The following is a 16,264-nucleotide window of genomic DNA, read 5'->3' as shown; positions in this document are numbered from 1 at the left end:
CAAAAGAACAAATTTTACATTGTTCTTAAGCATATGATACAAACATCAAATGACATGAAAGCACAAACCAAGACAAAAAGATATATAGACAAAACGGGGCCATTTTATCAGCCCTAAGCAACTCAAAATCTTGTCACAGTGACAAAGAAAACCAAGTGCTTGTAGATGACCGGCCACAAGCTATTTTCGCGAGTTCTCTAGCCATCAACTCAAATGGAGTATGAAACAAGTCACGGTCATCGCACATTTCATGGCGTCAAATGAGGTTCTGCTCTTAATCCTTGTAGCTTTTTAGATGGGATTCTGGACTACCAACAATTTACTTTCTATTGCTTTCTCTTCCCCGTAGTCGCCGGGGTCCCGTCGAAGAGCTCGTCGATGTACATCTCCAGGTCCTCCGGTTGATACTTTACGTACTTCTCCGATTGCCTTCCTGCTGTGAAATGCTGCGAGTGCCGGCCCAGGAACGACCGGTACGCCGGGATTACCACGGCCGCAATTGAAACCCTAAGCTCCGACTGCAACTGCTCGTCCTTCACGATCCATGCACTCTGCGTCTTGTGAATTTCTTCGAACATCGCGTTGAAGGTCTTGAACCTCTCCTTCAACTCCGGCTTCGAGACCTTCCCATGCACGTTCAACCCTTCGTCTCGGAAGCAACCCAAGACTTTACCCCAAGTTTCTCTCTGATAATTCTTGTGATACTGCCTTAGCTCGGATGATTTCTTGCGTCGCCAATTGTCGCCCATCAACTCATTGATCTCCGCCGAGGCTTTCACTTTTTGCAAGATGTACCGTCCATTGTTCATCATAAATATGAAGCTCAGCGACGCGTCCTTGTAGAGCTTGGATTTTGCTTCAAGATTCGAATCTAACAAATCCATGACTCGTGTTAATTGGATTGAGAATGGTGATGATTCCTTCTCTGAGTTGTTCTGATTGTTCTCGCCTTGAAATTCTGTTCTGTTGTTGGAGTCAGCTCGTTCGATCTTCAAGTGCTCTTTGAAAACTTGCTCTAGGGTTTCTTTGTACTCACATGCATACTTTAGATAGTTTATTGTGTAACTTGTTAAGGGGTGAACTGCACCTCCAGGCACAGGGTTTTTACCTGCAATAAATGGACACGATAAAAAAACAATTTAACTATTATCTAATTGCTTCAATCTTTTGAATTTATCGAAGAATGCCAATTGGGGATTGAATGTCTGACTTTTGTACCTGTATCTGATTTGATCGAGTTTTCTAAGTCACTGAACATGCTCACAATAGCCTCCCCGATCCGAGATCGTGCGGTATAAATCTCCGACCTTAATTGGTTTGCACTGTCTTCATCCTTGAAATATCGATCCATGGCAGATGTCGTATCTTGTAGAGTCTCGAACATGTCCATGAACTTGAACAACTTTTCGGCCGACCGCTTTGATGACATTGCTACAGCTTCAGAGAAATTCAAGATTTGAATCAACATGCTTCGAGTGAGATTATAGAATAGATGAGTTGCAATTGATGGATATCCCGCGAACACAGCCTCTGCAAGCCTCAACTCTCGATAGAAATGCACTGATGCACATTGTTTGAAGGTTTTGATCCACTTGACAATCTCTCTCTCTAGAGCTTCCCATTGCATCTTTTGCACGTCGTCGATGCTAATATTCTCAAACCCGAACTTGTTAAATAGTTCTTCGAACGAATTCCTCCTCGTGACTATATAAACTTGACAGCACTCGCTTTCATAGCCACATGAGACCATTTCCTTCGCTATCTTGTTCAAACTAGATACGATATCATCTGCATATACAAATGAATCGCCCTCCTCAATGGATTGATCTGATTCTTCAATGGATTCTTGTTTCAATTTGACATTTTCTTCTTTCTCTAAGTCAATAGGCCGACATTCATCTAATAACAACCTGGAATATGGAAAAGATTACGCAGTAGATTCATTAGCGTGCATTCACGCCACACCAATCAATCAGAATGAATTATGACATGTCTTAATTATGCTAAAAATCGACGAAAAACTAAAGCTAAGAGGCTAACGTAGTCAAAAGCTTCTTTACCTGAATTCATCTTCCAAAAACGACAGAGCTCGTTGTTGGATGCTCCCGACCCGATTAATCAAGGAACCAAACTTTTCTCTGCATTTAGAGGGTTCGAGTACGGTTGCCAGCTTCGAGAGGCGATCGACAATTTCCAAAAAAGAATTGACCTCTGGGTCTTGAGACCATTTTGCCTTCCCTTCACCCAAATCGGTGCAATATTTTACTACTTTGGCCTCGACATAATCCATGAGCTTGCCGACGTATTCGGGGATTTCCGAAGAATCATTTTCATTGTTGGTGGAGGAAAGAATTGCGGCAAGCTTGTCAATGTCTTCCAAGGCCTTCTCAAGGCTATAACGAACTTCACGATCAACATCATCAACCTCCTCTTCAGCAATCTCGCTCGCATCGATCTTCTCTTGATCTTTCTTCCCCTCATCCTCATCATTCCTCTCTACATGACTGGTGATCCAACCTTCTTGTCGATCGGCCTCAGGAGACCTCAACACCGGTGAAGAATTGCCATTCTCTTTCAGATCATGCTCCCTGGGGGTGATCGGGTTGGATTTGTCGGAAGGGTCGCTCTCCATTGTTCGTTGCGCTATGATGTTGCCGAACGATTAATCAGATTTTCTCTCTTTTTCTTCCTTGGAAGGTCAAGAGAAAAAGAAGGCGAAGAGGAAGATTAACTGGAAGAGAGATCTCAAAGAGATTGATCTAATGTTAGTTTGTGACTTTTGAGGGTTGAAATGGTCGTTGCATGCATGGAGGGGTAGAGAGAGAGAGTGTGTATGCGTGTTTGGGAATGTACGGACAGAAAAGTTACCTGCGAGAGAGAGAGATTGTCGTGTCGTGTTTTCTTTGTTTGGAAACGTGGAAAGTTTGACTGATGTGGGAAGCCAATGCTTAAGGATAAACCGTTAACACGTGTGCGAATGCCTATAAAAGAGGCTATGTTGATGTATATTGCTTGATTTGAAAGTGTATTTTTCAGTGCATTCCATGGTGGAAAAAAAAAGACTCAAGTTGGTGCTAAAAAATGGAGTGTTTCGCATAATAATGCTTGGGTAATTTTAATCAACATCAATGAATGGGCTGAAGATTATTATTATGCTGTCAATAGGATGCAAATTATTATATCCTAATTTTGTTGGTACAAAGTCGTCTAAAGTTCTTATCCAATTCCAACAAAGTGAAAATCGATAGCCTAAATACAATCATTCAATTATGAATAGAATAAAAAAGGGTTGGACTTATGTTGCGTTTGTTACGGCGGAATGGAATAGAATCGGAGGATGAGACATAATAAAGCTGAAAGAGAATTGAATGGAAGGATGATTTCGATATTTCGTTTGGCAAGCTATGGGAATAGATAAGAGCATTCATTTATTTGGTTGTGAGAAAAAGAAAACGTTGTGGGAACGAGAATTTTCAATACATTTGATTTTTTTAATGTACTTGCATTAATTTGAGGAAAAATTCCAAATAAGGGCATAAAGTGTCATCATTTTCTCAAATAAGTATCCTTATTTTCTCAAATATGGATCTAAAGTAGATCTTATTTCATAAAAGGGCCTAAAGTGACTATGTCAGTTTCAAAGAAGGGCCTAATTTTCCAGATTGTCAAGGGCATTTTCATCATTTACATTTTCTTGATTTTTTTTCCTTTTTTTCTATTTTCCTATTTTTTTCTTTTTTCTTTCTTCTTTGTCGATGGCCGACCACCAACAATGCCCGGAGAGGGCTAGGCGAGGGTCAACCTCGTCCAATTTGGCAAGGGTCGCCTCACCAGAAGTCGACGAGAGCGACATGAAGCGACTAACAAGGGCTTGCCGGCCCTCGTCAGAAAGAAAAAAAACAGAAATGAGAAAAAAGAAAAGAAAACAAGGAAAAAAAATAATTTAAAATTAAAATTTCCTTTGGACGAAAATGCCCTTGACCGGCCGGAATATTTAGCCAACTAGTAAGGAAGGCTCTTATTTGAAACTTGCATGGTAGACCCTTTTTTGAGACTGACATGATCACTTCAGACCCTTATTTGAGAAAATAATGGCACTTCAGAACCTTATTTGGAACTTTCCCTTAATATGATAGTATAATAATGGGGATTTCCCAAATATAATTTGGAATATGAATATCTCAATATTAATCGTATTATTTGGCAATTATAATTATTCACTAATTTTTTACATATTATCTATAATTGAAAAGTATGGTAATTGAAATTTTCCGAACATAATTTATATATGTTTGTTATTTATTATTAGTCATATATTCATGAGTTATAAGTTGTTAAATATGATTCATAATTAATTAGAATTTGAATCTTGGCCCAAACTTTTAAATGTCGCACAAAACAACACCAACTTTTACTCGAAGAACAATTTTGACTACCATTAAAATTTCCGTCACAATTGTCTTTTGGGTAAAAGTTGGCACATTTTCATGCGACAATTAAGAGTTATGACTGAAATTGTCTTCGAAATGAAAGTTGGTGCGTTTTTGCGTTATACTTGCAATCCCTTCCGTGAAAGTTGACAGTTTTCCGAGTGAAGAACCCTTCCAACATGCCATCATTATATTGCAAACCCAAATAAGTCAGACCAATCAGATCACATAAATCAAGCAAAACTACAAAGAATCTGTACAACATTATATGGACTTCATATGCCATGAATTCGTGATTGGCTCTATGAAGATCGCGGGTGGGGATTGAAAAGAGGGGGGTGGTGGTGTTGGGGTCGAAGAGACATTATCACGAGAGGTCAGGCCAATGCTTAGGCATAATAGCATCAAAAGAAGGTCTCGAGAGAAAGGGTCGGGACAAACAAAGGAATAAAGAAGAGAGATGAGCCAAGAAAAAGATAAGAGGGGGAGGAGGCATTTAATGGCGAAGACAAGAACATTAAATACTTCTGAGACTGGAGAGAGTAATATTAATTGCTTGCCTTAATCGCTGCAATTGTCTGTTCGTCCTCTTCATACCCTTCTTATCTCTTTGAACCCACCCCCTCCCACCTCATTTAATGCCCCATCTCTCTCTCTCCCTCTCTAGGTGCAGGTGCAATAATTCGAGCTATGTAAACACCCAGTAGAAGTTAGAGGTCCCTCATTAATGTTTTCTTTGAGCAATTTCGATCGAACAGTAAATTTCTTTCATCCTTCTGGTATATAGCTCATTTCAGGCAGTTAATTGCAAGTATGTCAGCTTGCTTGGCCTGAAGTGTTTTCGAATACTGTACTTTGATCTGATACTTAATATTTCGAATTCATCAGGATTTATATGCATGCAAAAAGGGTGCTTCAAGGATCTTGTTTGGAGACCTTGCTTATGGAAAAATCATGGCCGAGCTCAAATCGCCTCGCATGGCATTGAACCTTTTTTTTTAACTCACATTTGATCTTATCCTTGAATTCAGCAGCCTGATCGATTCTAGTTCGAAAATGACGTATCTAAGGAGCGTTTGAAATAGTCTAGACATGATAGCATCTCGCCTTTGCGCAGACAAAGTAAAAATGATATTCGTAGATTAAAGAAAGAAGATTGATCCACCCGCCATTTTCCTGGAAATATGACCATAGGGTAATATAGCCAATGACCGCAGGATCACGCTCGGAGTCAAAAACGATCCCTTCAGAACAACAAAAGAAAAATGAATACAGGGGACAATCGACATCCATAAAGTTACCTACCATGGTCCAAACTAGATATTATATAGATTTTCTTTCCAACTGTTACTTCTTGTTCAGCTCCGAACCGAGTTGAGCCGAGTCCGGCTCAAGCACAAGCTTGTCCAACTTCGGGTTCGAGCTGGTTGGTGGAATCTCTAGCCCTGTTTGTGGACACAAGGGATCATCTGCCAAAATTGGTAGTTGTGTCCTCATCAATGGTGCTGGTGGCGCTGCACACACCGGAATGACCGATCGGATCTGGACCGCCGGGGCGATCCGGTGTGGGCGGAATCCGCCTGTGTAAACGGATCGTGGGCATAATCCGGACCCATTTCTGGTGTGGGCATGATGTCCATCTCTGCTAGTCCCTTCAAGGAATGACAATGAGGAGTTGGGTCTTGCAAGCTTCGGATGATCATTTCGTTTATTGACAATATTTGGACTTGGGTAAATACTTGACCCTATGGGTCTCTTCCCGCAGTCTTGTTCCTTATCCCATCGATTATCTCTTGGTGGTGGTAGAATCTTTGAAGCTGATCTTGGTGGGGGTGGCGGAAGCAGAGACAGGAAGCAACTCTGCTTCTGTGAAGATGACGACGACGATGAGAAAGAAGAAGGACCACCTTGTGCTTGTGGGATGTAATTCATTAGCAACTCCTCCAAGAGCCTGTGCAATTGAAGGCTTGTGGACGGGGAAGCAGAGTGGTTCACTGCATTAGCCCTGATCAATCCTCTTCTTGGTTGGTTCTGATCCCTCCTCCTGATCCCTTGCTTAGCCTCATCTCTGGGCCTCAAAGAACTCAGGTCTGGCACTGCAAAAGGAAGAGGCATTAATCAATCTGGTCTTTGACGGACTCAAATATGGCAAATGAGTGAGGAAAAGAGGGTAACTTTGCACCTAGTGTTTTACCTGTTTTGAGTGCAGACCAGGCTGCGATCGCTGCATTCTTCTCAGCTTGTTTCTTTGTTTTGGCTGATTCACCAGTGAAGCTCATCCCAGCAATCCCCACAGTGCAAGTGAAGGTGGGAACATGACCGGGGCCTGATCTCACGGTCGTGTACACAGGCAGGTTCAGGCCTGCCCTGTGAGCCGTTTCTTGGAGCAGATTCTTGTAGATCCCCGTCTCGTCCTTCACAGTGATCAATGACCAAGATGATTCAGAAGCTAAAACGTAAAACCCCATGCAGGGAGCAAACATGGGCTTGTTCTGTTTTGCTTAAAAACCACATAAATATTCTCAAAATGGAAGCTTTAGCTAAAAAAGCTCAAAACAATATGCTGAAAAGCATTCCCTTCGAAGATGGAAAAAATTCAAACATCAATTTGAGGAAACTTACAAGGACTCTTGCAGTGAGAGATCTTGAAGGACCCCTTGTGGAGAGGACATTGAGGGCTACTTCTGCAGCCGCATGCTCTGCCTGCCTCAGCGTATTGCAGTAGCTCGGGCTTTCGAAGATTTCGCCATTGAAGTTCACACAAGCTTTGAATCTCGGAGCATGATCTGGCCCTTCTCTGATGCAGGCATAAGAAGGGAGGTTGAAGCAGCTTCTCTGCGCAAGTTCTTGCAGTTGGTTCTTATACATGATCTGCCCACAAAGCAAACTAACCACAGTGAAGGAAATCACTTGGTTTTGCTATAAAAAAAAAAAACTAATGGCAGTGGGGAGGCAAAATCATCAGAGAAATGAAAGAATCTGAACGAGAGAAGAGTGCTAAGAACATGGCACTTTCACCTGATTGCTCGCTCTTTACATTGGCTTGTGGGTTTTTTGCTCTCAGGAACAATAAGCAGTTAACTAGAATGAGAAGGACAATGAGGCTTTGCCCTTTTCTTCTGAAGAGAAAACGAAGATGAGCCGGGAAGTGGAATGACTTCTGAGATGAGCTTCTGTCTGTCTGGAACTCTCTCGGAGCTAAATTTACTTGCATGCCCAAATTTTTTTTTTTACTTTTTGACGGTATTCTATTTAATCAAGGAAATTAGGTTTAAAAAGACACAGTACATGTTTCACCTTTCCTGATGCACCATGGTTTCAAATTAGTATTTGACGAAAATGAGAATTGGTTTAATATGATGCTTGAAAATTAACCTGATAAAGATAACAGTAAAGGAAAAAAAAAACAGAAAATTTGAGAATCTCAAAACAATCTCTTCGATATCTACTCCATCGAATTATTATTTTCGAATCATAATTACCGTGACATTATATGACGATGGACTCCCCTGTTCAAATTCCTAAATTAGGAAATTACATGTGCACATGTAAGTGGTGATGGAATTTGACAAATACCTCAATAATCTAAATTATTCTCTTTTTTTTTTATTTTATTTGTAACGATATGCAGCATTTGGCTCATCTGTACTGGGTCAAATCACTCAATGCTCGCCAACCTCAGCCAACAAAACTTGAAATTTACCAAAACCCATCTGTCTGCTGCTTCCCTGACTCCAGCCAAGGATTTTTTCTTTTTTTTCCTTTTTTCAAATTTGAGAATTGACTGGACAGACACTCCCATGTGTTTGACTTTCAGATATTATAAACATATATTGTCTGTAGTACGTAGTAGAGCTGCGGTGAAGGTTCATGTGAGGTCGAGTTAATGTTTTGAGAAAACTACAGATTGGCTTGAGACAGTGGGTGGGTGGGTGGGTGGCGTGCTCTCTTCCATGAAAGACTTGACTTAGCAGACCGAGACATAGATCATTCTAAATCTTTACAATGTCTCGCTTTTTTTTGTCCCAGGGATCGATCTTTATGTTTCCCAATTAGGCATCCTGAACACACACTCCTAAACGAATGAATCTCGAGAGAGGTTTCTTCGATGTCCCGAGAACCATTTCTCGCTAAAAAGGACGTTAAGATAGTGAGTGTTTGTATGTTTTGAAGAAGAAATGTTCATGTACAGGACGATGCGACGATGGATTAGTCCGAAAAGACCTCGAGTTTCCGAACGCTATACGATCGGTGATGGAGAGGGATCCATCCTTTGAAGCGATGCATTTAATTTGGAGCTGAAACAGAGGGAGAGAGTAGGGATAGCGTGGTCCAAACCTGCAGAGCACCAGAGTCATGTCATCATAAAAACTCTCTTTTGAAATGGGGTTTTGGCTGTGGGAAATCAAATTGGTATGGTCATCAATCAATGCTCCCCCCCACCCCCACCCATCGTTTGTGCAAATTGCTTTGATGAAACAAATGTCACAGGCCAGAAAGCAGGCTGATGCCTTTTCTCCACATGCGGTGTGTTAGATTTAGGTAGGTGAGAACGTCTGTGTATAGATTCTCCACCACTTGTTGTCTTTCCGGTACCGAGCGCCGGCCGGGATCGGCTCGTGGCGTGGTGGTATTTGAGACCTAAATCTTGCTATACAAGAAGACGTCATGATAAATCGATGTGTGTGGAAGGGAGAGAGAAATGGGTATTGGCTTTACTTGGGGATTTTAGCTTTTGTCGTGTTGAATGTCTTTGGATATTTGTCGTATTCTTAATACTAAATGTTAGAAGTTTTCGAGCCTGGAACGACTATAAACACGAGGAGATTTGAAATAAAAAAACGAATCTTTTCCATCCTTCCGACAGGGAGGAGGTACGAATAATTTCTTCTTGGTCAAACGAAAGACAAATAAAATGGGCTCCAATTTTTTTCTCGTCTTATGGAACTAAGGCGTTGTTTATTTCGCAAAAAATGAATGATTTAGAAAGTATTTTTTAAAAATAATTACTTATATCGCTTACAGAAATGACCGAATGTAAGATATGTCCATCGTCCATGAAAATATTTAGACATATATTGTTATCGATGATGAAAATATTTTCCATTGACTAATTATTTCGACATATATAAGCGGTCATTTTTACGGATCATTCATTTTTCGAGAAATAGATGAAGCCCAAATGTCGTGCAATTAGACGTAAGTAATCCTTGCAACATTCCTTGATTTATCCTCAGTAACTGTTTAGGGAAAATGACACAAACAGTTCCTAAACTTTGGTACAATGTACAATATGGTCCATGAACTTTTAATTTGTTCAATGCCATTTTGAACTTTTAGTACATGTTCAATTTAGTCCTTGAGCATGTAGTCCTTCAATTAATTCTAATACAAGGGCTACATTAAAACATTTTCACATAGTTCGAGGAATACATTGAACATAAACCAAAAGTCATGGGACCACATTGAATAAATTAAAAGTTTAGGGACTACATTACACATTAAATTAAAATTCAGGGACTATTTGTGTTATTATCCTTATCGTTTATGCTGACAATCCTTGGTTTGCTATTTATTCAGAGATATTAATATATGTTAAGTATAAAAGACTGAGACATACCGAAAGTTGGTTCTATGGTGTAGTGGTTAGCACTCTGGACTTTGAATCCAGCGACCTGGGTTCGACTCCCGGTAGGACCTTTTTTCTTTACAATTTTTCACTTTTTTTGTCCTTTTTATTAACGTAATTATATTTTCGAGTATTTCGAGAAAAGATAAATAGGAAAAAAAAAAGAAGCCTTCCGTTGCCGGGAATCGAACCCGGGTCTCCTGGGTGAAAGCCAGATATCCTAACCGCTGGACGACAACGGAAGTGTTGTTCAAGGTGTTGAAGAACATTAATGTTAAATCAAAATATTGAAGCTGAGAAGATATGATTAAACTGAAGAGAATCTGAAACCAAACGAGATCTTGTTCTTGTATTCCAGATCCATAATCTGGATGTGATGGCTTGTGAGCGTTTTTCATGGGGTTGATTGGTTCTCGATCTGATTCGATTCCCAATTTCTAAGACCGGGAATCGGTCAATGTAGAAATAGAAATTTCCCAACCATACGATAAAATAGCAAATGCCATACATAATTAGGAACATGGTGAGATTCCCCAACCGTATATGATATCGGCATATGCTCAAAAGGGATGCAGAAGTATCGATCCCCTGGCAATTGGGAGAAATAAAAATGCCAAGCACGTCGGGGCAATCAAACCGAAGATGTATGCTGACATTTGCAAGATCCGAACCTTGAAGGAAAGCAGCTAAAGTTACTACAGCAGTCAACTATTGATGGTAGACATGAACAGAGCACAAACGTTATCTTAAAGGCATACAATATTACAGCACGTGACATATGGATAGCGAGGGCAGCAAAAACACACACGCATCACATAGATGAGCGGTTTAGGGTTTTCTAAGAAATTTTAAAAAAAATAATATATATATTAGGTCGGTCCGGTTCCCACCCTGGAACAAGGAATCGAATCGACACTTCCGGGAACCGGAACCAACTGGCCAGTTCGGTTCGGTCTAGGCAGTTTCCAATTCGGGCCGTCGTTTTGCATACTCCTAGTTTTTCATACAACAAAAGCGTGTCGAACTTGCTACCCACAAATTTAAAAAAAAAGAAAGAAAAAGGACGCTAAACTAATAGCACAGAACATGGAGAAATTAACTTTAAATCGATTCCAGATTTTACACCAAAACTTCTATTTGCAGCATTATGAAAAGCAGCAGCAAAAGAACCAGGTCCTGAGACAATGGACTCGGAAATTTTGAGATGAAGTTCAGCTAAAAGGCTTAAGGCCACCAAGTTCGTGAGTGCAGATCTGTCTCTGTTCTTGGTCAGCATGTTTCAAACCCGAGAAAGGTCGAATGTACATGGCCATACGGCGAGGAGGAATAAAGGTCGCTCCTGACTTCCTAACATTGAATGAAATCGTCACTCAGGACGTGAATAGTTCGCTGATGATGCTGCAATGTCTCGCTACCAATTGCCTAACCATCTGGGCCTATAAATCAGAAACCGAGATTTCCGAAAGTCTCTGTGCTCAATGTTAAGAGGGACCAACATAGAGCGACTCGTTCCGGCCATCACCTACTCAAGCCATCGGTCTTGCTCAGAGAGGTCTGCCGCCCCTTATCTCTCCAGCTCTCCCCCCAGATCTTGGCCTCTGCGATGGCTTGTTCGCGCTCCAGCTCCTTGTCTAGCATCGTTGTCGTCTCGTTTGGAGATTTGTCCTTGTGAGCTTTCTTTGTGCCGACCTTGGCGGATGCGTGGGGATGGTACTTTTGGGACGCCAAGTAATCAAGAGCGAGCACGACTTCGTCGATGGGAGGACGCTTGTTCGGCTCTTCTCTAATGCACATTGCCGCCATGTCAAGGGCCTTCCTTAAAATGGATTCTGGAAACTGGCCTCCGAGCATCGGATCTGCCAATTGTGTGCTGTTCTTGCGGTCTTTGATAATTGGACGCGTCTGCAGGCATAAAAAATCAGGATTTCATCAGATACAAAACCCGATCAAGAAACAAGCAATAGGACTACTTTGTATGAACAGATGATAATCAGGCATTGCACCATACATGAAGGAATATGAAAATCTTTTTACCCATTCAACAATGTAAATAGCATGACCATCAACGTATTCCAGAGCTCTATGCCCTGTAATAATCTCCAGCAAGACGACCCCGAAGCTGTAGATGTCTGACTTCTTCGTCAATTTCCCACTCAGTCCATACTCAGGGGCACAATAGCCCTGGGTTCCCAAGACCCTGGTCGAGACATGTGTTTTATCTCCAGTTGGACCAAACTTGGCGAGACCGAAATCAGAAAGCTTTGGACGGTATTTTTCATCTAACAATATGTTGGATGATTTCATGTCCCTATGGATAACGGGCGGATCTGCTTCATTGTGCAGATAGTTCAATCCCCTCGCCACACCGGCAGCTATCATCATCCTCGTGTTCCAATCAAGGGGCTCCCTATCAGGAGGAAGATCTGCATGACACTGATCATTACACATCATAATAGTATAATTTTGTAGAGACCAAAGAAATTTTAGATAGTCAAATCATCATCTGCGGCATTATTGTTGATGAGATCAGTTTGAAATGTATGAGAAGCTTGGTTTCCGCTGTTCAAGAAAGTGAGACTCTGCTCGACATTAATGAAAGTCAAGGATTTTCAAGTCCAGCATCGAGTAATTAAGAACAAGACGTTTAGAATCGCAGCAAAGGAGAAATATCTTTTGCAGCACTTGGACAGTTTTGATGATCCTCGTTTAGCAGTCAGAAACAACAAATCACAATATGTCAGAGTAACCATCCAGTCCTTATCGTTGAGCCCCCTAAGAACCAGAATAAGGTCAATTTTTTAAAACAGGAATCTAGTCCTATCTTCTTTCATGTATCCGATTATTCAAAGGATGCTGCTAGTTGGTGTATCCTCTCTTATTTTCTTTTCCTCGGGTTCACCGAGAGCAATATAGTTCCTATGAAATACGAGAGGATTACTCATTACTCCATAATCTTGTTAATTGGAAAAACACTAGATTGGATATATTACCGTGCAAGAGATCATCCAAGGATTTCAAGGGCAAGTATTCATACACAAGCAGACGCTGCTCGCCCTCGGCGCAGTAGCCGATCATACTGACTAGGTTAGGATGACGCAGAAGAGAGAGCATCAAAACTTCCACCAGAAACTCATGGTCACCTTGGTGACCGGCTTTGTTCAGCTGTTTAACGGCTACTACCTGCTCGAATACTGAGCCAAGTCATCATCGAAACAAAAACAGCAATCCAATGTAAAAACATGACACATATGACAAATGAAGGATGGCAGTACTTAAACAGAACCCAACTCAGGCCAAAAAAATGTAGGTACGACTAGGGATAAGCGGCCTCTCCTTCTTATGTCACTCATAGAAGAAGAGGGTCCAGCTTCTGAGCCAGTCAACATTACCTGACCTGTCTTTTTTAATTGCCCTTTGTAAACAAAACCAAATCCACCTTGCCCGATCAAGGATTCGTCCCTAAAATCTTTTGTCGCTGTTGCAAGCTCCCGGTAGCTGAATATTTGAGCCTCGTTGGCGACCTCGTGCTCTTCTTCCGAAACCGATGATTCCAGTCTCAATTCTATGCATTTGTCACCAGTATTGAGCAGTCAGCAATGCTTCGTCTAATATATGATATTATATTGCACCAATAATAATCAATATTTTTGTCAGGAGCACATATTTCTGGATGGAAGTGGAACATATGCTTTTAAACGGTGATCCAATCTAACTAAATAACGACACAAATGCATTCTTGGAATTTCAGGAGATCCCTAATTCTGAACAATTATGACTGTGCTTCACTATCTTTAGTTTCCAGCATGGAACTAAGGAGTTAGGATCGCCCGTTTGAGTTACGTGATCTAGGGATGGGCGCTAGGAAAATTCACCTTCCGGGCATGCAAGGCTCTAACTATATGATCAAATTAAGGGGAAGCTGTTGCCAGTCTAAACATCTCCGGAATCACTAGCTTAAGTTAATCATAATTTATGCAGATGCACATAGAATTATTAAACTGAAATGTCATTTTCACAGGCCACTGTTTCCTCAAAAGCCATAAACTACATGAACTAAGGTGATCATGATCAACCAACCATGAAAGGGAAAGGCGGATCGATCATCTCATCACACACTTAGAACATGGCACACATAGATGGGCAGAAAGGAAGGAACGAAACTTTTTTTTCCTAGTGGGCATCACTTCCTGGCATACTAAACTGTCAACGAAAACCTGAATAATCAACAAAACTAAAACACGAACCGTCACTTGTCAAAAACATAAACACGGTCTTCAACACGAAGCAATTTACGAGCGAAAGCGAAATAGAACCTTGAAACGTATTGGCAGGAGCATTTCCTGAAGGCTTGGACTCCTTGCTGAAATCTCTGTCCTCCTGGCGTTTCGGCTTCTTCCCTTTCTTGGAGCCGAAACAAGGACAAAGATCCATGTTTAGCCCCATCAATCAAGATAAACCCAGAAACGAGAGAGGAGAGCTCTTGAAATGACGGACTCCAAATCCATCAAAACCCCATGGATTTGCCACGAGAGTCCTGGTGGGCACCCAGAAAGATTGGAACTCTACGGCCGCTTCAGATGGATCGAATGGATAAATCTCGATACCGACCACCCTTTTACGTCGAATTTATTCCAAATACGGAAAAAAGCTGTAATGGGTCATGCGCGCATCGCGAGGACAATCGCCAAAGTTCGTGCCTTTCATGATGACGCATTGATGGATGACGATCCCGTCAATCGTCACGGAGTTAACGTGATCCTGATGAAAGATTTGGCTGACCAGATACGAGGGAAAGCGGGCATGATTCTCGCGGGGGATGACTGAGGAGGGGGGGACAGTAATGGCGGAATGTGGTCAGGAATTCGGAGGAGACGATGATGCTGTTTCGGATTTTAGCTGGTTTCCTGCTGATTCGGCTGGATTTCTTTCCTTTCCCACGGACTATCCTCTCGTGACCTCAAAACTTCATGGCGTGTTTCCTTAGTTGCAATCATATCTCGTACGTTACTCCCGGCCAAAAAGAGTAATTACAGATTTCCAACGAAAAATGGACAGAATGCATGAATACTATGACAATGGCTCGTGTTTATCCGAGTTTTTTTCTTTTTTTGGGTCTAAGAGTTTAATCGAGTTTATCCTGTTAGGTTCCGTATGAGTTTTGAGTAAAAACGTTATACGGATGGGTCAGGTCGGATCGAAAATGATTTGACCCAGATTGACCCATTTAACTTGTTTTGATTCATTTCTATATAATACAAATCTGGTGATTTATATCCAATCCGACCAGACTCATATTACTAAAACAATTCTGTATTCAATCCCATCTAGGACAATTCATATCCCAACAAAGGTGACAATGCAAAATGAGTAAGTGCCAAAGAGAGTCATATATGTTGATTGAATTTAAGTAAGTTGATAATTCATTTTTGACTCATTTAACACCTATGTTATTTTTAAATCGATTTATAATCAATTTACTTAATATAACTAACCTATTTAATAACTCACCCATCATATATGGGTAAGAAATGGATTTATGACCCACTTTGACAGGTCTAGTTTCGAGATTCATGTGCGAGACGGGTTTAAGATTTAACGTAATATTATCTTACTAAGGTCTGGGATGGGCTTGAGATTTTGAGATTTATCTAATAGTTCATCCGAAAATCCAACTCGGAGAGTAATTTTATAAATCATCCTAACTCGTTTAAAATACATTACGTTATTTATTTAACTATGCAAATCCTGAAACACGCTACCGATAACTTGAAAAGTTTTCTACAACAACGACTACAAACTTGGGTTTATCGTTTTGATTTTTGGATGATTAGGTCTTCAATCTTTACGATCATTTGATCTTATATCTTGCAAGGCTATATTTTGCGGCTGCATGTTTTAGGAGGAAAAAAAATTTGTACTTGCAAGTTTGATCTGCTTTTATGAGTATTTAGTTTATGATCATCTGCTGATTAGCTAACCGACTTCAACATTCCTAAAATTAATAAAATCAGGGACAGCTAACCGACTTCAACATTCCTAAACGGCCATTTTAATCACAGAATGTAAGGATGACAAAAAGTAAAAATTGGTGTTGAACATTGCCTCTGCCTTGCACCTCCGTCGTCCGCCGTACGTGTGATAAGGTACTTGAAATCATTACAAGATAACTCTGTTAACTGGTTTTTTTTTTTTCCTGATGATGGAG

At 40.9% G+C, this 16,264-nt stretch overlaps 3 protein-coding genes and 2 non-coding genes across 6 annotated transcripts; 1 reads left to right on the top strand and 4 right to left on the bottom strand.

Moving 5' to 3' along the window:
* Positions 1–55: 55 nt before the first annotated feature.
* Positions 56–2,765, bottom strand: LOC115680118 (exocyst complex component EXO70B1-like). Its single transcript, XM_030603856.2, has 3 exons — positions 2,061–2,765; positions 1,219–1,910; positions 56–1,108 (listed from the first exon to the last, which is right to left on the bottom strand). Exons 1-3 carry the CDS (start codon positions 2,630–2,632, stop codon positions 327–329), a joined length of 2,046 nt encoding a protein of 681 aa, XP_030459716.1. The 5' UTR covers positions 2,633–2,765; the 3' UTR covers positions 56–326.
* Positions 2,766–5,572: 2,807 nt separating this feature from the next.
* On the bottom strand, positions 5,573–7,613 carry LOC115680199 (double-stranded RNA-binding protein 3-like). Of its 2 annotated transcripts, none has more exons than XM_056312772.1 (4): positions 7,449–7,613; positions 7,053–7,301; positions 6,613–6,844; positions 5,573–6,526 (listed from the first exon to the last, which is right to left on the bottom strand). In XM_056312772.1, exons 2-4 carry the CDS (start codon positions 7,296–7,298, stop codon positions 5,778–5,780), a joined length of 1,227 nt encoding a protein of 408 aa, XP_056168747.1. In that variant the 5' UTR covers positions 7,299–7,301; positions 7,449–7,613; the 3' UTR covers positions 5,573–5,777. The 2 variants fall into 2 exon arrangements, with proteins under 2 accessions (XP_056168747.1, XP_030459813.1); XM_030603953.2 differs by having other exon boundaries at positions 6,625–6,844.
* Positions 7,614–10,058: 2,445 nt separating this feature from the next.
* On the top strand, positions 10,059–10,130 carry TRNAQ-UUG (transfer RNA glutamine (anticodon UUG)). The gene has a single exon. It is a non-coding gene; the product is annotated as a tRNA-Gln (tRNA).
* Positions 10,131–10,229: 99 nt separating this feature from the next.
* Positions 10,230–10,301, bottom strand: TRNAE-UUC (transfer RNA glutamic acid (anticodon UUC)). Its single transcript has one exon. It is a non-coding gene; the product is annotated as a tRNA-Glu (tRNA).
* An 845-nt stretch (positions 10,302–11,146) lies between these two features.
* On the bottom strand, positions 11,147–15,024 carry LOC115680198 (probable serine/threonine-protein kinase PBL7). The gene is made up of 5 exons (XM_030603951.2): positions 14,373–15,024; positions 13,449–13,621; positions 13,050–13,239; positions 12,094–12,482; positions 11,147–11,961 (listed from the first exon to the last, which is right to left on the bottom strand). Exons 1-5 carry the CDS (start codon positions 14,500–14,502, stop codon positions 11,578–11,580), a joined length of 1,266 nt encoding a protein of 421 aa, XP_030459811.1. The 5' UTR covers positions 14,503–15,024; the 3' UTR covers positions 11,147–11,577.
* Positions 15,025–16,264: the final 1,240 nt, after the last annotated feature.

Source organism: Syzygium oleosum, unplaced genomic scaffold (genome assembly GCF_021117445.2).
Source record: "Syzygium oleosum isolate NSW1041296 unplaced genomic scaffold, Sole_v2.1 Sole_v2.06, whole genome shotgun sequence".
Taxonomy (NCBI): Eukaryota; Viridiplantae; Streptophyta; class Magnoliopsida; order Myrtales; family Myrtaceae; genus Syzygium; species Syzygium oleosum.
Note: the sequence above shows the minus strand (reverse complement) of the source record. Positions and strands in the feature narration are given on the sequence as shown.

What these genes read in the sequence shown, in the direction of transcription:
- LOC115680199 (XM_056312772.1), bottom strand. Translation starts at nt 7,298, where the DNA reads ATGTATAAGAACCAACTGCAAGAACTTGCGCAGAGAAGCTGCTTCAAC. An exon ending in CTCTCACTGCAAGAGTCCTT is followed by an intron (nt 6,845 to 7,052) that starts GTAAGTTTCCTC and finishes ATCACTGTGAAG; the next exon opens with GACGAGACGGGGATCTACAA. An exon ending in CAAAACAGGTAAAACACTAG is followed by an intron (nt 6,527 to 6,612) that starts GTGCAAAGTTAC and finishes TTCCTTTTGCAG; the next exon opens with TGCCAGACCTGAGTTCTTTG.
- LOC115680118 (XM_030603856.2), bottom strand. Translation starts at nt 2,632, where the DNA reads ATGGAGAGCGACCCTTCCGACAAATCCAACCCGATCACCCCCAGGGAG. An exon ending in TTTTTGGAAGATGAATTCAG is followed by an intron (nt 1,911 to 2,060) that starts GTAAAGAAGCTT and finishes TCCATATTCCAG; the next exon opens with GTTGTTATTAGATGAATGTC. An exon ending in CTCGATCAAATCAGATACAG is followed by an intron (nt 1,109 to 1,218) that starts GTACAAAAGTCA and finishes CATTTATTGCAG; the next exon opens with GTAAAAACCCTGTGCCTGGA.
- LOC115680198 (XM_030603951.2), bottom strand. Translation starts at nt 14,502, where the DNA reads ATGGGGCTAAACATGGATCTTTGTCCTTGTTTCGGCTCCAAGAAAGGG. An exon ending in CTTGGATGATCTCTTGCACG is followed by an intron (nt 12,483 to 13,049) that starts GTAATATATCCA and finishes AGTGTCATGCAG; the next exon opens with ATCTTCCTCCTGATAGGGAG. An exon ending in CTATTTACATTGTTGAATGG is followed by an intron (nt 11,962 to 12,093) that starts GTAAAAAGATTT and finishes TTATGCCTGCAG; the next exon opens with ACGCGTCCAATTATCAAAGA.